The 18291-nt window shown below is 43.8% G+C and overlaps 1 protein-coding gene across 1 annotated transcript; it reads right to left on the reverse strand.

Annotated features, from left to right (window-relative positions):
* Positions 1–14989: 14989 nt before the first annotated feature.
* Positions 14990–17782, reverse strand: LOC127333575 (probable aquaporin PIP2-1). The gene is made up of 3 exons (XM_051359957.2): positions 17068–17782; positions 15483–15623; positions 14990–15381 (listed from the first exon to the last, which is right to left on the reverse strand). Exons 1-3 carry the CDS (start codon positions 17674–17676, stop codon positions 15268–15270), a joined length of 864 nt encoding a protein of 287 aa, XP_051215917.1. The 5' UTR covers positions 17677–17782; the 3' UTR covers positions 14990–15267.
* Positions 17783–18291: the final 509 nt, after the last annotated feature.

The following is an 18291-nucleotide window of genomic DNA, read 5'->3' on the forward strand; positions in this document are numbered from 1 at the left end:
GAAACCGGTGAGATTGACAACCTCACTGCAAGTTGGTGCATATTGGTTGTGTTGTGTGCAGGTTCCACGTTGTTGCTGACGACGGTAGTGCGCCCTGCCACTAGTCAGCCAGCAACACCTTCAGAAGTCACACCTTTTTCCTACTGGTCGATTAAACCTTGGTTTCGTAATGAGGGAAAACTTGCTGCTGTGCTCATCACACCTTCCTCTTGGGGTTTCCCAATCGCTTCCACAACAACGCTCAGCAAGATTGTCTGGCGCCATCACCGGAGCACTGATACGTCCAAAACGTATCTACTTTCCCGAACACTTTTGCTATTGTTTTGCCTCTAATTTGTGTATTTTGGATACAACTAACACGGACTAACGCTGTTTTCAGCAGAATTGCTCTGGTGTCTTGTTTTTGTGCAGAAATTCAACTTTCGGGAAAATCCTCGGAATTTATACCAAAGGGCCTATTTTACCAGAAGACTCACGGAGCTAGAAGGGCAAGCCAGGTGGAGGCCCGAGGGCCCCACACACTAGGCCGGCGCGGCCCAGGAGGGGGGCGCGGTGCCCTAGCGTGTGGCCCCCTCGGCTGGCCTCCGACGCCCTCCTCTGGACTACTTAAAGGTTTCGATCTAAAAACGCGAGGCAGGAAGTCGAAGTCGCCAGAAACCCTCCAGTACGCCGCCACATCGCGAAACTCCGTCTCGGGGACCAGAAACTCCGTTCTGGCACTCCGCCGGGACGGGGAATTGGAGGAGATCATCGCCATCATCACCACCGACGCCTCTCCATCGACCAGCAATGCTTCCCCCATCCATGTGTGAGTAATTTCCCCGCTGTAGGCTGAAGGGGATGGTAGGGATTGGATGAGATTGGTCATGTAATAGCACAAGATTGTTAGGGCATAGTTCCTAGTGTCCGTAATTGGTACTTTGATGATATTGTTGCAACTTGTTATGCTTAATGCTTGTCACTAGGGCCCGAGTGCCATGATCTCAGATCTGAACATGTTATTGTTTCATGATGATATTCATTGTTTTATGATCTTACCTGCAAGTTGTATACACATGTCGCTGTCCGGAACCCGAGGCCCCGAAGTGACAGAAATGGGACAACCAAAGGGGAAGGCGGTGATGTGAGGATCAAATGTGTTCACAGAACATTAATGCTTTGCTCCGGTACTTTATTAAAAGGAGTACCTTAATATCCAGTAGATTCCCTAGAGGCCTGGCTGCCACCGGCTGGTAGGACAAAAGATGTTGTGCAAGTTTCTCATTGCGAGCACGTACGACTATATACGGAACACATGCCTATGGATTGCTTTGTACTTGGACACCATTTTATTATTATCTGCAAATGCCCTGCTTTGATTGTTACATGAGTTTCTCTCATCCATGCAACGCCCGTCATCCATCCATGTGCCTACAGTATTTTAATCCTGCTGTTTACTAAAATCACTACTGATGTCTCTGTTACTCTGCTGCTGCTATTTCACTCTGCCTATCGCTATAAAACCTGTTACTACCGATAAACTCTTGTGAGCAAGTCTGCTTTCAGTGTGCAATGAATTGACAACTCTGTTGTTAAGGCTTTCAAGTATTCTTTGTCTCCCCTTGTGTCGAATCAATAAATTGGGTTTTACTTCTCGCGAAGACTGTTGCGATCCCCTATACTTGTGGGTCATCAAGATTATTTTCTGGCGCCGTTGCCGGGGAGCATAGCTTTATTTGGAAGTTCACTTGGATTGATATTGTTCGCTGCAAATTCTCCATCATGGGTAAATCTCGCGATCCTAAAGTCGCCATATTACCATCCACTACAAGAAAAGGTACAACTCTGAGTACCTCTGCTGCTCTTGATTCACCATCTGTGATAAGTCAACTTGTTTCACCACCGCAAGCTTCACTTGCTGGTACTTCTGCTGAATCTGAAAATTCTCATAATATTGATGATGTTTCTGCTGTGCTTGATGATAGTGGTTCATTGGGATCTTTTCTAGATGCTACAATTGCTAGGTCTAGACAAATTGAAAATGCTGAAACTCCTAATGAAAATGTTGCTACACCTGTTAATTCACCTGAACTTGATTATTCTAGTGATGATCCTGATGAGGATTATGTGGAGCTTAATGATGATTTTATTAATAGATGCAATGCTACTGCTAATGCAAGAAAAATTAAAAAGTTTCTCGCACAATATACTGTTAGATATAAGCTATCTCCTGATCCTAAGTTTGCCACATCTCCTATATGCATTAAGGATAAAGATTATGATTTTTCTCTTGATCTATCTCATATAGCTATTGTTGAGAAAACACCCTTTTGTGGTACTGAAAAAGAAAGTGCTGTAGAACACATGAGTGAACTTTCTTCTATGAGTAGCTTGTTTTCTGGTGATGTCAAGATGCGTACTTATTTTGTTGCTAAATTTTTTCCTTTCTTATTAAAGGATGATGCTAAAACTTGGTATAATAATTTGCCTCCTGGTTCTATTAAAAGTCCAGGTGATTTGCTTAATGTTTTCTTTCGGAAATACTTTCCTGCTAGTGCTCAACATGCTGCTTTGCAGAAAATTTATAGCTTTGACCAGGAAGATGGAGCGAAACTGCCTGAAGCTTGGGCAAGATTCTGCTCTCTTATCAGAGCTCGACCTGGACATGATTTAGAAAAGCATGATCTACTTGATATATTTTATAGTGGACTAACCGTTGAGTCTAGAGCATATTTGGATAGTTGTGCTGGTTGTGTTTTCAGGAAAAGAACTCAGCATTTAAGCTGAAGAATTATTGGCTAAAATAGGCCGGAATCATGATGATTGGACTATACCTGAACCAACTCCGACGCCAATATTGAAGAAGAGGGGTTTAATTAAATTAAATGATGAAGATATGAGGGAAGCCAAGAAGTCTCTCAAGGAGAAAGGTATTAAATCCAAAGATGTGAAGAACTTACCCCCATAGAAGATATATGTGAGATAATTCCCCCTTCATCGATGATCGAGGTAAACTCTCTTCAACGCTTTACTAGGGAAGATCTTCCGTATTCAAAACCTCCTGCTCAATGCTTAGATGAGTTTGATAATTATATTGTTGAGCAAGAAAATTTTAATATGAGAGTAGAGAATCATCTAATGGAAAATTCTCAAGCTATTAGCAATTTGCATGATATTGTGGAGAGAACCTCCAATGATGTTAAGATGCTTGTTAAACATTTTCAAATGGTTCAAACTCAAATTGATCAACTCACTAAAGTGCAAAATGACTTGTTAAAAAATAATTCTAAAGAGAAACATGCTTATGAAGTAACAACTAGAGGCGGTGTCTCTACCCAGGATCCTCTATATCCTGAAGGGCATCCCAAAAGAATTGAACAAGATTCTCAACGAATTGAACCTAGTGCTCCTTCTAAGAAAAAGAAGAAGAAACATAAAAATGTTGTAGAATCCTCTGAACCTGTTAATGATCCTAATAGTATTTCTATTTCTGATGCTGAAACTAAAAGTGGTAATGAACATGATAATGATAATGATAAGAATGATGCTTCTGATAAAGAATAAGTTGAAGATGAACCTGAAAAGCATGCTAAAAATAAAAAGTATACTAAAGAAGATTTTATTGCTAAGAAACATGGTAATGAAAGAGAACCTTGGGTGCAAAAGCAAATGCCTTTTCCTGCTAAGAAACTAAAATCAAAGGAAGAAGAACACTATAATAAATTTTGCGATTGGATGAAACCTTTATTCTTGCAAATCCCTTTGACTGATGCTATTAAATTGCCACCTTATTCAAAGTATATGAAAGATATTGTCTCTAACAAAAGGAAAATTCCTAATGAGGAGATTTCCACTATGCTTTCTAATTACTCTTTCAATGGCAAAGTTCCAAAGAAGTTGGGCGACCCAGGTATACCTACTATTCCTTGTTCTATTAAGAATAATTATGTTAGAACTGCTCTATGTGATTTGGGAGCGGGTGTTAGTGTTATGCCTTTTTCTCTTTACAAGAGACTTTATTTAGATAAGTTGATACCTACTGATATATCTTTGCAAATGGCTGATAAATCTACTGCTATTCCTGTTGGTATATGTGAGGATGTTCCTGTTCAAGTTACTAATAACTGCTTGATATTAACTGATTTTGTTGTGTTGGAAATGCCTGAAGATGATAATATGTCTATTATTCTTGGGAGACCTTTTCTTAACACTGCAGGGGCTATTATTGATTGCAATAAAGGAAAGGTTACTTTCAATGTTGATGACAAGGAGCATACCGTTTATTTCCCCAAGAGGATTGATAAAGTATGTGGAGTTAATACCATTTCTAATGTGAGAACTATCAAAATTGGAGCTATTGATTGTCCTATATATGAGCCTAAAGAAGGATATCGAAATCTTATGATTGGATCCATATCAATACAATTCAAGGTAACATGATTGATTTGAGGTTTATTTTTTCTTATGCTATGTAAAATTTATTTGGTGGCAAGACTTGATCAACCTTGTTAACAAATACTTTTTATATGCATAGGAGAGGTAAACAACATTTCTTTCTTCCTCCACTTGTTCTACTTGCTGTAGCACTTTTGTTTTGCAAAGTTCTTTAGTTGTATAGAAATTTCAAAATCTTTTTCTGCCCAGTAATAATAAATTTAATACCCAGAAATGTGCATTTTTCAATGTTTTCAAAAATTCACAAAAATTATACCGTTGGTCCTATTTTTCGAAGACGCACCTGGGAGCACCTGGGGATGACCAGTGGGGCATCCCAGGGTGGCACCCCACAGGCCGGCGCGGCCTGGAAGGGGGGTGCGCCACCCTGGCGTGTGGGCTTCCCCTTGCCCCACTTCTTTATCTCTTCCTCCCACTCTCTTCTCTCTCCCGAAAAAACTCGCACCAGTTTCCTCTCACTCGCGTTTCTGCTCAAGAGCTCAAGATTTCTCGATCTCTTTGCTCAGCCCAGATTTCTGTCTGAAATTTGGCACATTTTCTCTCCGGTATGTGACTCCTCCGATTATCCAAGTAGAATTTTGTTTGGTTGAGTATATCTTGAATATTTTGCTGCTGTAGGTAACATGTTTAGTGAGCTTGCATGCTTGTTCTAAGTGGTAGAAACTAGTTTTGATGCATGATTAGTACTCTAGCAAGTTCCTATAGTAGTTTCCCTCAGTTATATGTCACCAAATCAAATTTTATAATGATTGTTGAAAATTTCAGAAAATGGAGTGGAGTAGACATCAACTAAACCAACAAGAATTGAAGGTGCAACAAGTCATGAGAGTGAACCGCGAAGAGGGAGTATACCCCTCTTACTACCCGTGCACAGATTTCATGAGAAGTGCAGGAATCTTGGGAGATGTTCTGAATCTAATTTCTCGTGCAGGGTTGAATGATTTTGTTGACGGAGAAACATGCCAATATGCAAAATTGGCTATGTCTGTTGTGCAGGATTTTAAGTTCAATTGGTCGCAATCTAACCCCATGGTTCAATACAAAATTTATAATAAAACTGTCAACTTGCCATTCGATGATTTTTGTACAGCAATTAGAGTGCCGCAATGGGGATCATGCGAGAAGATAAGGGGATCGCCGCGAGAGCTCTTGAACCTCTTCGAGATGATTTGTCATGGAAGGAGCTTCTCAGAGGATGGTGGTAAAATCAGTAGCATTCAACTCCCAGCTATTCGCTACTTTGCTTATTTCATTACTAAGTGCGTTCTTGCTAGAAAGAATGCAAGTAAATTATCTATCCAGGATTTAGCTTTTCTAGCTGCTGCATTGCAAAGTAATAAGGCTTATAATTTGGGTGCGTTGATAGCTTATAGACTTGCTACTAACCGTGAGAAGGGCGGAATTTGTGGAGGTCTCATCGCCTCTCGTTTATTAGCTATGCATGGTGTAGAACCTCACCATCTTGATATTCAACTTCCCATAGAGAAACTTGACATAGTCTCCATGATCAAACATGAATTTGTTTCTGATTCATCTAACTTGGGTAACCTGTTTTACAAGATAACATTTTACAAGAAAGCTTGGAGAATAACTAAGAAAACTGAAAAAATAGTAAGATTGCCTGCACCTGTTCTATTTAACCTTGATTCCAGGGAGGATTGGTCAGTCACGGAAGGTGCACTGAATGCATACATAGAGGGAGGAGGCCATCATGCAAGAGACAACACGGAGGAGGCCGAGGAACACCTCGACTCGTCATCCGATGCAGAAAGTTCTTCGCATCAACATTTTGGGCATGTGGAGCCTCCACGCTTTTCTTCTGCATCGGTACCTCACTATGACTACACCATGTATGATCCACCAGCGTGGAACAGCGACCCTCGCTGGGGTTGAACTCCACTTAGGCCAAAAGCCTAAGCTTGGGGGGAGGTATACCGGCATCACTCATTCTTTGCATATTATGATTGGTGGATACTTGTATATACTTGTTTAGTTTCTTTAAGTGGTTTTCTAATGAGAGGGAAATGATATTTGGGGAAGTGCTGCCTGAAAACAGATTCTGGACTGTTACCAATAAAAATCTCAAAAATATCCAGAACGATATTTTGCGAAGCCAATTTTTGTGCGTGTTCCGCAGGTTGTTATCTAACTTTAATTAGTTGAACACTTTTCTATTTGAGCAGCGGAAGAATTTCTTAAAAATCAATTACTGTACTGCTGTCAAGTTTGACGAATTCCTGCTACTTTGTGTTTATGTGACTTTTCTAGTTTTCATTTTCTTGTTTTTGCTTTGTTTCTTTCCAAAAACACAAAAAGACCAAAAATATTTCAGTTGTTTCTCTTCACCACTTGTTTATTTTGGTTTCTTGCATTTATTTTGCTTTATTTGCTATCGTTGGTTTGCTATAAGAAAATTCAAAAAGATTTTGCTTTGTTTGCTTGTTTCCTTTTGTTCTTGTTTCCAATTCGAAAACACCAAAAATATTTGCTGTTCTTCTTTGGTTTTGTAAAGTTTATTTTGAGTTCAATGGTCTTCGGTGGCTAGAGCGTGGTTTTCATTTCATATTATCCAAGCTACACAAGTGAAAGGCAATAATGATGATCTACGACAATTCGATTGTGGTGAGAGGCTGGTATAAACTCTATTTGTTTTCATTTTTGTACATATACTCATCCATGTGAGCATGCTTAGTTGGTTCATGTGAGGTATATGTCATTTAAGAAAGTCTAGTAGTTCATGATCTCTCATGTTTAGCTCCAATTTATTAATATGAGTAGCATGTCATGGATGTTTGCTTGCATTGTTTTATTCATAAATAGGTATGACATTGTGGTATCCTCCTCTGAATAATTCATTTGCATCGACTTGGCACATGCTCACGCATGCATATGACTGAACAAAAGTCAATTAAGCCTCTATGATTTACATTGCTTCAGAGTTCTTGTATCACTTTTATGCCTCCGTTAATTTATTTTGCCGCAAGCATGATTATGACAGTGACTGCTCTCTTGATTTGTCGCTCCCCAGTCTATTGCTAGCCTTCACTTGTACTGAGCGGGAACGCTGCTCATGCTTCCAAACCCCTGAAAACCAAGTTGTTCCAAAGTGTCCACCATAAATACCTATGCATGGCATTTCAAACCATTCCAAGTAAATTCTCATGCGCTACCTTTAAACCTTCAAAATGCTTCTCAATTTGTGTTAATGTTTTATAGCTCATGAGGAAGTATGTGGTGTTTATCTTTCAACCTTTTCATTTACTTTTGACAGACCTTCATAATAAGAGCTGGCAACGGGGTGCCCAGCCCCAACTAATAACTTCATTAATAATTCTCTTCACATGTTTTGCTCTGATTCATCAGTAAGCAACTTAATTTTGCAAATAGACACTCCTCCATGGTATGAGATTGATGGAAGGCACCCGAGGATTCGGTTAGCCATGGCTTGTGTAAGCAAAGGTTGGGGGGAGTGTCACTCATAATAAAAACTAAAGTACATGTGTAAACAAAAGAGAAGAGGGATGATCTACCTTGCTGGTAGAAATAACGTCCTTCATGGGAGCCGCTCTTGAAAGTCTGGTTGGCGAGGTAGTTGGTGTACCCATTACCATTCGTTGACAACAACAAACACCTCTCAAAATAATTTTCCTCCTGTTTTTAAAAACTGAAAAGCTCTAGCGCATGTTAATCCCTGCTTCCCTCTGCGAAGGGTCAATCTTTTACTTTCATGTTGTGTCACCATTCTTTCTTTGAGTACTTTCTTGAGAGCACAACTGTCATTCTTAGTATAATATGCTTGTCCCAAAATATGATTGACTGTGGTATAACTTTGATGCTTTTATCTTTGACAATCTCTATTTCTAGTCTTTCTATGAACCTCAGAGGTGCCTGGGCATTTATGTTTTGCTGTTCAAATTCGGGCAAGCGAGATACCACTTTATCATACCCTTTCATGAACATTGCAATCTTGCTTATGGACATGATTCATGATGCTTATTATTAGTTGTTGGTACCTTTCCATGATTGACATAGCTATTAGATGATCTTATTTGCATGTATCTTATTATGAACTGCCTAAGTGTTAGCCATATCATGAGAATATTTACATCATATGAGCAAATGTGTTCGTGAAAGTTCTTTTATTGCACTCAGTTGTTAACTGAATTGCTTGAGGACAAGCAATAAGCTAAGCTTGGGGGGAGTTGATACGTCCAAAACGTATCTACTTTCCCGAACACTTTTGCTATTGTTTTGCCTCTAATTTGTGTATTTTGGATACAACTAACACGAACTAACGCTGTTTTCAGCAGAATTGCTCTGGTGTCTTGTTTTTGTGCAGAAATTCAACTTTCGGGAAAATCCTCGGAATTTATACCAAAGGGCCTATTTTACCAGAAGACTCACGGAGCCAGAAGGGCAAGCCAGGTGGAGGCCCGAGGGTCCCACACACTAGGCCGGCGCGGCCCAGGAGGGTGGCGCGCCGCCCTAGCGTGTGGCCCCCTCGGCTGGCCTCCGACGCCCTCCTCTGGACTACTTAAAGGTTTCGATCTAAAAACGCGAGGCAGGAAGTCGAAGTCGCCAGAAACCCTCCAGTACGCCGCCACATCGCGAAACTCCGTCTCGGGGACCAGAAACTCCGTTCTGGCACTCCGCCGGGACGGGGAATTGGAGGAGATCATCGCCATCATCACCACCGACGCCTCTCCATCGACCAGCAATGCTTCCCCCATCCATGTGTGAGTAATTCCCCCGCTGTAGGCTGAAGGGGATGGTAGGGATTGGATGAGATTGGTCATGTAATAGTATAAGATTGTTAGGGCATAGTGCCTAGTGTCCGTAATTGGTACTTTGATGATATTGTTCCAACTTGTTATGCTTAATGCTTGTCACTAGGGCCCGAGTGCCATGATCTCAGATCTGAACATGTTATTGTTTCATGATGATATTCATTGTTTTATGATCTTACCTGCAAGTTGTATACACATGTCGCTGTCCGGAACCCGAGGCCCCGAAGTGACAGAAATCGAGACAACCGGAGGGGAAGGCGGTGATGTGAGGATCACATGTGTTCACAGAACGTTAATGCTTTGCTCCGGTACTTTATTAAAAGGAGTACCTTAATATCCAGTAGATTCCCTAGAGGCCCTCGCCACCAAATTGGTAGGACAAAAGATGTTGTGCAAGTTTCTCATTGCGAGCACGTACGACTATATACAGAACACATGCCTATGGATTGCTTTGTACTTGGACACCGTTTTATTATTATCTGCAAATGCCATGCTTTGATTGTTACATGAGTTTCTCTCATCCATGCAACGCCCGTCATCCATCCCTGTGCCTACAGTATTTTAATCGTGTTGTTTACTAAAATCACTACTGCTGTCTCCGTTACTCTGCTGTTGTTATTTCACTCATCGCTATCGCTTATAAAATCACATTATCGATAAACTCTTGCGAGCAAGTCTGTTTCCAGGTGCAGCTGAATTGACAACTCCGCTGTTAAGGCTTTCAAGTATTCTTTGTCTCCCCTTGTGTCGAATCAATAAATTGGGTTTTACTTCCCGCGAAGACTGTTGCGATCCCCTATACTTGTGGGTCATCAAACACCACCAACGTGATGAACATAGCACATGCATTCAGTTTATCCCTAGTGAAGTAGAAAAAGAAAAGGCAAAATCATAATAGATCATGAATTTGTTGTCACTATTTAATAAGTAAAACCATGCTACTACATCTAATACACACATCACCACACACACACTCTTGCATAATAGTTGGATCAAAACCAATATTTAAGAACAGATGCATCTATCAATACATCTTGCACATAATATGATCAGATCTCATAGCACAATATCATAGAATAAGGATCCAGCATATAGTTATTACAAATATAGCCATAATTATGTTGGGCAGCTCATATGGCACAAAGAACAATGAAGAATATGAGAAAAATAGATCAAGATACTGCCCTTGATCATGCTGATGATGATGAAGACGTTGGACAAGGTAGAGATCCCTCTGGCGTCGGCGGCTCCGGTGGAGTTTCCCCCTCCAATCTTCACTGCTACAGCCTCTGTTTTTGTGTTTCTGTCTTCTGCAGTGATCTCCTCCCGAGAACTCTTCGGGGTCATATATAGTGATTTTTAGGTCAAAATACATCGATGGGCAAAAAGATCACGCGATTTGGACGATCGACGGCTGAAAGAGGTTAGGTGGCGCGCCCTACAACTATGGGCACGCCACCTGGGATCTTTTGGGCCTTAGGCCCTTCCAAGTGTGCTTCCAGGTCCCAGTGTGCTTCTCCCGATGAAAAAATGACACTCCAAAAATCCCAACTCAATTTGACTCCGTATAGGTCTCTGAAAGTGAAAAATGCACAAAATAGGGAATTCATGTTCTGCAGAGTTATAAACCAAATAAAGGGCATCATTGATAAATCCCCATAAATCAATGTAAAACATGGTATTATCATCATATATGTTGCAAATATGTGGGAATTTAATATGATAAAGGACAAAGTTCATGTATGCATTTTACATGCATCAGACATCCTCACGGAGGCACTTCCTTCTCGTCACATCTTCGGAAGAGCTCCTGGCGTCCGACGCGTCCGAGGAGCTTGTGTCCCCCTACGACGAGTAGTCCTTGGTGTCTTCGTCATCGTCGGTGCACGTCGGCTGCGCCTCCGCCTTCGTCTTCGCCCGGGCCCTTGCCTCCTTCTTTGGCACCCCCGTCTCCTCCGCCTCCAGCCGTGTCCACCCGGCCTCTTCATCCTCCTCGTCCTAGCCGTCATCGGCGACGGCCTACCCCTCCATCTCCTGGCCGTCCATCAGCGGGGAGCTAGAGCTGCTTAGCGTGGCAGTTCTATCCACCAATGGCGCCATACCGGTGGCTTCCCCTCGCTATCAGAGTCCGATGGCAAAGAGAGGTTGCTCATGGCGCCGTCAGACGTAGAGATGAATGGCGTCGGCTGGTTGGAGATCTGAATGTGCATACGTACAAGGTCTTATTGAGCGGGGATGAATGTCAGCGCAGATATCGAAGAGGGCTGCGGTTGCTCTTCTGCGGCGGTTTATGAGTTCATGCTCCATTCCGACGGTTCGCGCGTCGATCGACACGGTTGCCACTATGGTGGTTGCCCTTCCCGGCAGTTGCTATGCTTAAAGTCGCACTGGCTGAGAAGACGCATCGAGCTAGGGTCGCTGCCAGGCGGGCCCATGGGAGAAGCGAGCGGTCGCGCGGCACGACTGCGCAGCGTCCTCACAGACGCAAACGTGCAACATATTTGGTCCGCGTTTGCGTCTCCGAGAATGACCACGAGGCAGGCTCATTGAGCGGAGGTTGTTGTCGCAAGGAGACGAACCGGTGGTATGTCCACGTGGACTACGCCCGCAAACTGTACGGTGAGGGGTGCCTTGTGTCGTCATCTTTGTTTCATCCTTCCGCCAAATTTGTGGGAGGACTCGGCATATGAGGTGGATTCATTCAACTAGGACACATACGTCATGTGAGAGTTCGACCCTCGCTAAGAAGAGGGGTACCTAGGGGACGTGGCCTACCCGATTCGTGAATATGGCGGTACTCACGGCGACGAGGATGATGGAGGCGACGACATCCACTTCGCCAATGGCGGTGGACCGCCTGATGCGTCCGACACCAAGACCGATCTCCATCCTTCTGATCTCACCGTGTAATGCATGTAAATGCATGCATGAACTTTGTAGTTTGCTAACACATATTCCCCCATATCTGATGTTATATTCATATTTTTTATTGATTTTTTGGGATTTACTAATGATCCCCTTTATTTTGGTTATAACCCTGTTGGACAGAAAAGCATGTTTTGTGTATTTTTAGCTTTTAGGGATCTAAATGAAGTCAAATTGAGCTAGAACTTTGGGGATATCAATATTTTATCAAGAGAAGCATCTGGAGCACTTAGACCTCACGAGATGGGCCAGGAGGGCCAAAAGGGGCCAGGTGGCGTGCCTAGTTTGGGTGGGCGCGACACCCTACCTCTTTCCCTCCTCGCCCGTCTGATTCGCTTGATTTTTTTTCCCATGGACTCCGTCTGGCCTAAAAAACCTCTATGTAAAGGACTTCCCGAGGCTTCCTCGAGGAGAGTGCCCTAGAAACCCCGAAATACAAAAACAGAGCCAGAACCAGCAAAGCTTGGAGGGGGGAAACTCTGTAGGAGCAGCCGCCAGAGGTATCTCTACCTTCTCCAACGTCTCCACCATCATCATCATGATAAAAAGAGAGTAGTCTACCACTGCCTATGCGTTTGTGGCAGCAGTTTGATCTATTTCTCTCATGTTCTTCATAGATCTAGTACCATATGAGATGCTCAACATGATTATGGTCATATATGTAATTTCTATGTGGTGGATCTTTATTCTATGATTTGATATATGAGTTTGGAACCTTCTATGTGTAAGATGTATTGATAGATGCATATCATGTACCTCGTTCTTAAGTACATGTTCTGATCCAGCTTGTATGCAAGAGCATGTGTGGGGAGAAGTGTGTATTAAATGAAGTAGCATGGTTGTAGTAATTGAATAGTGACAAGAAATTCAAGATGTACTATGGTATTTACCTTTCTTTTGCTGCCTCACTAGGGATAAAGTGAATTCATGTGCTATAATTATCATGTGACAACTTGATAATCTTAGTTGATCAAAGTAGCATATTTATGATTCAAATATTATGTCAAATTACTTAAGGCTATACTCTGTTGATTCTTAATTCAAGATTGTTTGAAGTTTCCCTTTATTGAGGAGTATAAGAGAGATGTGTTGCATCATCTCTTTGTTAGAACGTAACGCTCATATGGATGCTTGTCAAACACATGTTGAAGTTCCACCAATATTATGTCTTTGATAAATTGTCTGTGTCCACTACAACTTAAAAATAGAGTAGACAAGTGAACCCATGAACGCCGGTCTATTTTAGACAATTAGAAATAGTTTATATTTTCTGCAATTTATTAATCCAAAAATCCAAAAATACTTTCTTCACTTGGAAACACACAAAACCCCAAAATAACCATCTCTTTATTGCTTTTATCTTGCTTTCTTAGTTTGATTGCTTTATTTCACTTTAGTTATATTTATATTTCATATTATTAATACATAACTTTGTGCTTGAAAACCACACGGTGGAGTTGGGGACATATGACAAAAACTTTGTTTTGCAGGTTGCTAGAAGAGGAGAAGAAGAAATCAACCTCTTGCCAACTCACCGAGAGTTCGATATAAACTCTCGAGTCACCCTTGTGGAAAAAAATGCTTGCTACAACACTCTGCACTTAGAGTTCCAACGAGTTGGTACACAAGGAATTTTTGCCATCATTGAGGAGGAGGCCTTCGAGCTGACCAAGGCACAAAGCGAGCTCGAAAAGCACACCAAGTAGGATGGCCTCGCCGTCCAGCTGCGGTTGCACTCTTTTGCACCGCCAGGCAGCGCGCCGCCGCCTCCCATACCACTTCCTACACCGCCACCACCTACGCCCGCGTGGGCGGCATCAACTAGACCTTCTATGCCGCCGTACTGGCCCTGGCCATTGGAGCCGCCAGCCTTCATCGATCTCGGTGACGACGACTAGGCGGCTATGATGCAAACCCTACTTAGGTAGGGTTATATCTACTTTATTTAATTTTTTCGTTCTATTTTTCGTCCCTATGTAAATTCCGTTTATTAATACATGTTTTTATCGAAAAGTTATATTTACGACGTGCCAACATCACCTAATTTTGTATCCACTGTCCGACCTAAACGAATTAAAATGAACATATTTTGTGTCCAGTATGCCCGGTTTTGGTAGGCCCCCAGGAAGATGCCCTTGAAGCACGACCACAAGAAATGGAGGAAGTACATGACAAGGAAGGGTGTGCGCGTATCTCTCTGAAGATGCTGGATTCTTCCTGTCATTTGGCTGCTTCTTGATGCTCTCCAAGAAATTAGCATAGAAACGCAAGGTTTTAACCACCATCAAGCCAGCAAACTGATACGATACGGGAGGGTGGTGATTCCGCACAGCCGAGGAGAAGAGGACAATTCTGCAAGCTCATCAAGGCAGCTGGAGATGACAATCCCCCGGGCGGATGTGATCACAAGCATCCCATGATAGCTCTATAACAATGGTGACAGCTATTGATTGGAATCAAGCAACGAAAGGGAGAGAAATCAGTTGAGCCGAGCACAATCAATGGAGCGTCGTTCCATGCGATGCCATGGCCTGATGAGTCACTTGATAGGGTTAGGTTGGTTCTAGATATTGGCAGGAATCCAATGTAGCAAACCGATGTGGATGAGAGCGTCTGTAGAGCACGCGGGGCATGGGAGGGCAGGAAAACAAGACGAGAAACCGCACATCATGATGCGTGTCATCATCATCTGGCATGAGAATTCAGAGCCGCATGCAGCAACAAGATGATAAAAAGGGGCAAAGATCATTCGAGAGAGGTCGAGCAATTGGGATGAATCACTTGCTTGGCGGATTGGCTTTACCTGATAGATAGAAGCCAAGGTGGATGATACGGTGGCCAGATAAAGCAGGACATGAGTACATGCTAGTAATTAATTAAGACAAGGGATCCCATTTGACAGAATTACAACACATTCGCACGCACGCACGATGGATCGAATACATGGAAGAAGGCAGACACGCACGCACGCATGAAGCTGCTGAAACAAAGCACGAAGACTGATGCAGCGACAAACTCTTTGAAATGTCTTATTTTTGTCCCGCAGCCTCCTCCTCCCTGAAGAAGAAGAAGACAGGTCGCCATTGCTTCAGCTTGCAGATGAGACATGGAAATGGAACACTTAGGCGTTGCTCCTGAAGGAGCCTAGTGCCTTGATGGCGCCGGCCCTGAGGATGTACTGGTGGTAGAAGGCCGCGATGGCCGCTCCCACCATTGGCCCGACCCAGAAGATCCACTGCAAATTCAGACGATCGAGGATTAGCATCCAATCCAACAAAAGATGAAATTACCAAGGATAGCTACTTGTTTCATTTGGCGTGTGCAAGTAGAAGGTACCTGGTCATCCCATGCTTTCTCATTGTTGTAGATGGTGGCGGCTCCGAGGCTCCTGGCCGGGTTGATGCCGGTGCCGGTGATGGGGATGGTGGCGAGGTGGACCATGAACACGGCGAAGCCGATGGGGAGGGGAGCCAGCACCTGAAAGCAAAATGAAGTGAGTCGTGGTTCTTTTTTTCTATTTTTTTTTACAGCGAATAGTAGTAACAAGATAAATCACTTTCAGATATCAAGTGCAGGTGCAGCACAGCGCAACAGTGGCCGAACTCTCGCTAGCTGGTGCCATCGTTCTCAGGTTGTTTCGTCAAGCGTGCGTGGCCATGCGTGTTTTGTGCATCCACACCATGGAACTATTTGAGAACCCCCTTCCCGAAGCCGTGGCCAAGGGCTGGCCACTTGCGACGTCCCTTTTCAACAGGGAAGAAGAAGAAACAAGAGCAGCGACAAGTGAGGTTCCTTTTCCCTCTCCCTTTGGGCACGCACGCAAGTTGCCTCGGCCTAGTGCGCGATTCACCACCCACAACCAAAAGTCACTCACTCGCACTCACCACTCACCACCATCAAGCCACATTTTCACGATATGGGTAAACTCGTGCAAAGCGCCCCGACATCACGTTTTGTCACCCTGCGATCCCAATACCACCATCGCAAGTTTACAACAGTTAGAGTAATTCTGAATTTACGTTTTGCCACATGCCCCCAACAAGGTAGGTAGTTTGTTCGTACGGGCAGGCCGAGTCTGCCCAATAATTCTTCATCATGGAGATGGGAGGCCAGGTCACATGATGAAAATAATTCACCATGCCTGCCTGGACAGAATGGACCATGTGGTACTACAACCAAACAGCTCAGTCTTTTGGTTTCACCGGGGCCACATGTACGCGCCCCAGGCCAAGCAACGCTACCAGCCAGCCACCGTGATGGGATGCATGCAACAGTAATATATCGACGTGGCACGAGTAAATATTAAATATGCTACCCCGTCTTAAATTTCTTCGCAATGGACGGACGTGTACTGGATTCATCTTCATTCTTCCATCCTTTGTACTACTACTACTACGGTGCCAGTAAAACTGTACTATGAGCCACATTTACGACTACGACAGGGACTGATGTCTAATGGTGCTTACACATACATAAGCCGTTTTTAAATAAACATTTTACTAGCAAGATAAGCATCAAGGCGGCGGTACTCAGCCACTCTATCTACAAAAAAAAAGGAATATCCTGAAACAATATTGTTTCTTCAAAAGTCATGGCTTGGGTTGCTGAGTGCCTATAACTGACATAATCATATTGTGCTAAAAAAAATACTCATATGAATAAGAATCATAGCTCATGATTGAATCTTGTTTTGAAGGAAGGTAGTAATATTCTCAACCAAAATTATTCCCTTGTCATCACAATTCTACTCCTTTTCTAGAGGACAGGATATTCCACCCCGGCCCGCTTTTTGTTCAGATGTGTCATGCATCCCTCTTTTCTCACAAGACAAGATGCTATCTTCAGTTAAGCTCCAACTAAGCTAACCTTTAATTTCCTTTGAAGCAAAGAGCAGAGACAGACAAGGGAGAAGCATGCTTACCGGGACGTGCGAGTCACGGGCGCTGCGCTTGGGGTCGGTGGCGGAGAAGACGGTGTACACCAGCACGAAGGTGCCGATGATCTCGGCGGCGAGCCCCGTGCCTTTGGAGTAGCCGGCGGCGAGCGTGTTGGCGCCGCCTCCGTAGCGCTGGAAGTAGGCGCTCTGGAAGGCCTTGACGAGCCCCACGCCGCACATGGCGCCCAGGCACTGCGCGATCATGTAGAGCAGCGCGCGCACCAGGGACACCTTGCGGGCCAGGAAGAGGCCGAAGGTGACGGCCGGGTTGATGTGGCCGCCGGAGATGCCGGCAGTGCAGTAGACGAGCACGAAGATCATGCCGCCGAAGGCCCACGCGATGCCCAGGATGCCCACCCCACCGCACGGTGCGTCGGTGCCGTTCACGGACACGTCCGTCTGGTGCTTGTACCCGATCACGGTCGCCACCGTGATGTACAGGAACAACAGCGTGGCGATGAACTCCGCGATGACGGCGCGGTACAGCGACCACGACGCAAGCTCCGCCGCGTCGATGAGCGGCGCGGGGGGCGGGTCCGTGTAGTCCTTGGCTGCGAAGTCGCCGCCGCTCTCCACCACTTCGTCCTTGGCCATCTCTTTTTTCTCTAGCTTGCTGCTGCGAGAGAGTGAACAGGGAGGCTTTGTTGCAAGGAGAAGGAGGTGAGCTTGTTGGATGTGTGGTTGTGGGGGAGTGATAAGAGGGGAGGTGGTATTTATGGAGCAGGAGAGGGAGTGGTAGTAGGTAAAAGACAACAAGGCGAGGCTGTGCTGTGCTGTGCTGTGTATTTATTCGTCACTCATCAGTTTTCTTCCGTGATGTCCCTGTGATGGAACAGAAAACTCAGCTCTTTACGCATTTCTTTTTTTTCCCACTGGATTCTGTTTTGTTTAACTTGTTGATAAGATTGAATGGGCCTTTTGTTTTTCCTGCTCCAATGATGCGTGGCTGGATAAGCTATTGGGGCATGTGCTGCGCTGCAGTGCAAAGGCCAGCCTCCAGATTACACGGATGGGTATTTCTTCTTGGGAATACAACTTTGCACAAGAAAATACTACAATATACGTTCTGTCCCAAAATATAATGGAGTAGTATATGTAATTAAGATGAGTTGTTCGTTTATATATGACAAAGCTTAGAATAGCCGCCGCCTTAAAGAAAAAAAAAAACCTAGCCGCCGTCTTCACAATGCGTTGGTTCTCCTTCTCCAG

Source organism: Lolium perenne, chromosome 2 (assembly GCF_019359855.2).
Source record: "Lolium perenne isolate Kyuss_39 chromosome 2, Kyuss_2.0, whole genome shotgun sequence".
In the NCBI taxonomy this organism is placed as follows: Eukaryota; Viridiplantae; Streptophyta; class Magnoliopsida; order Poales; family Poaceae; genus Lolium; species Lolium perenne.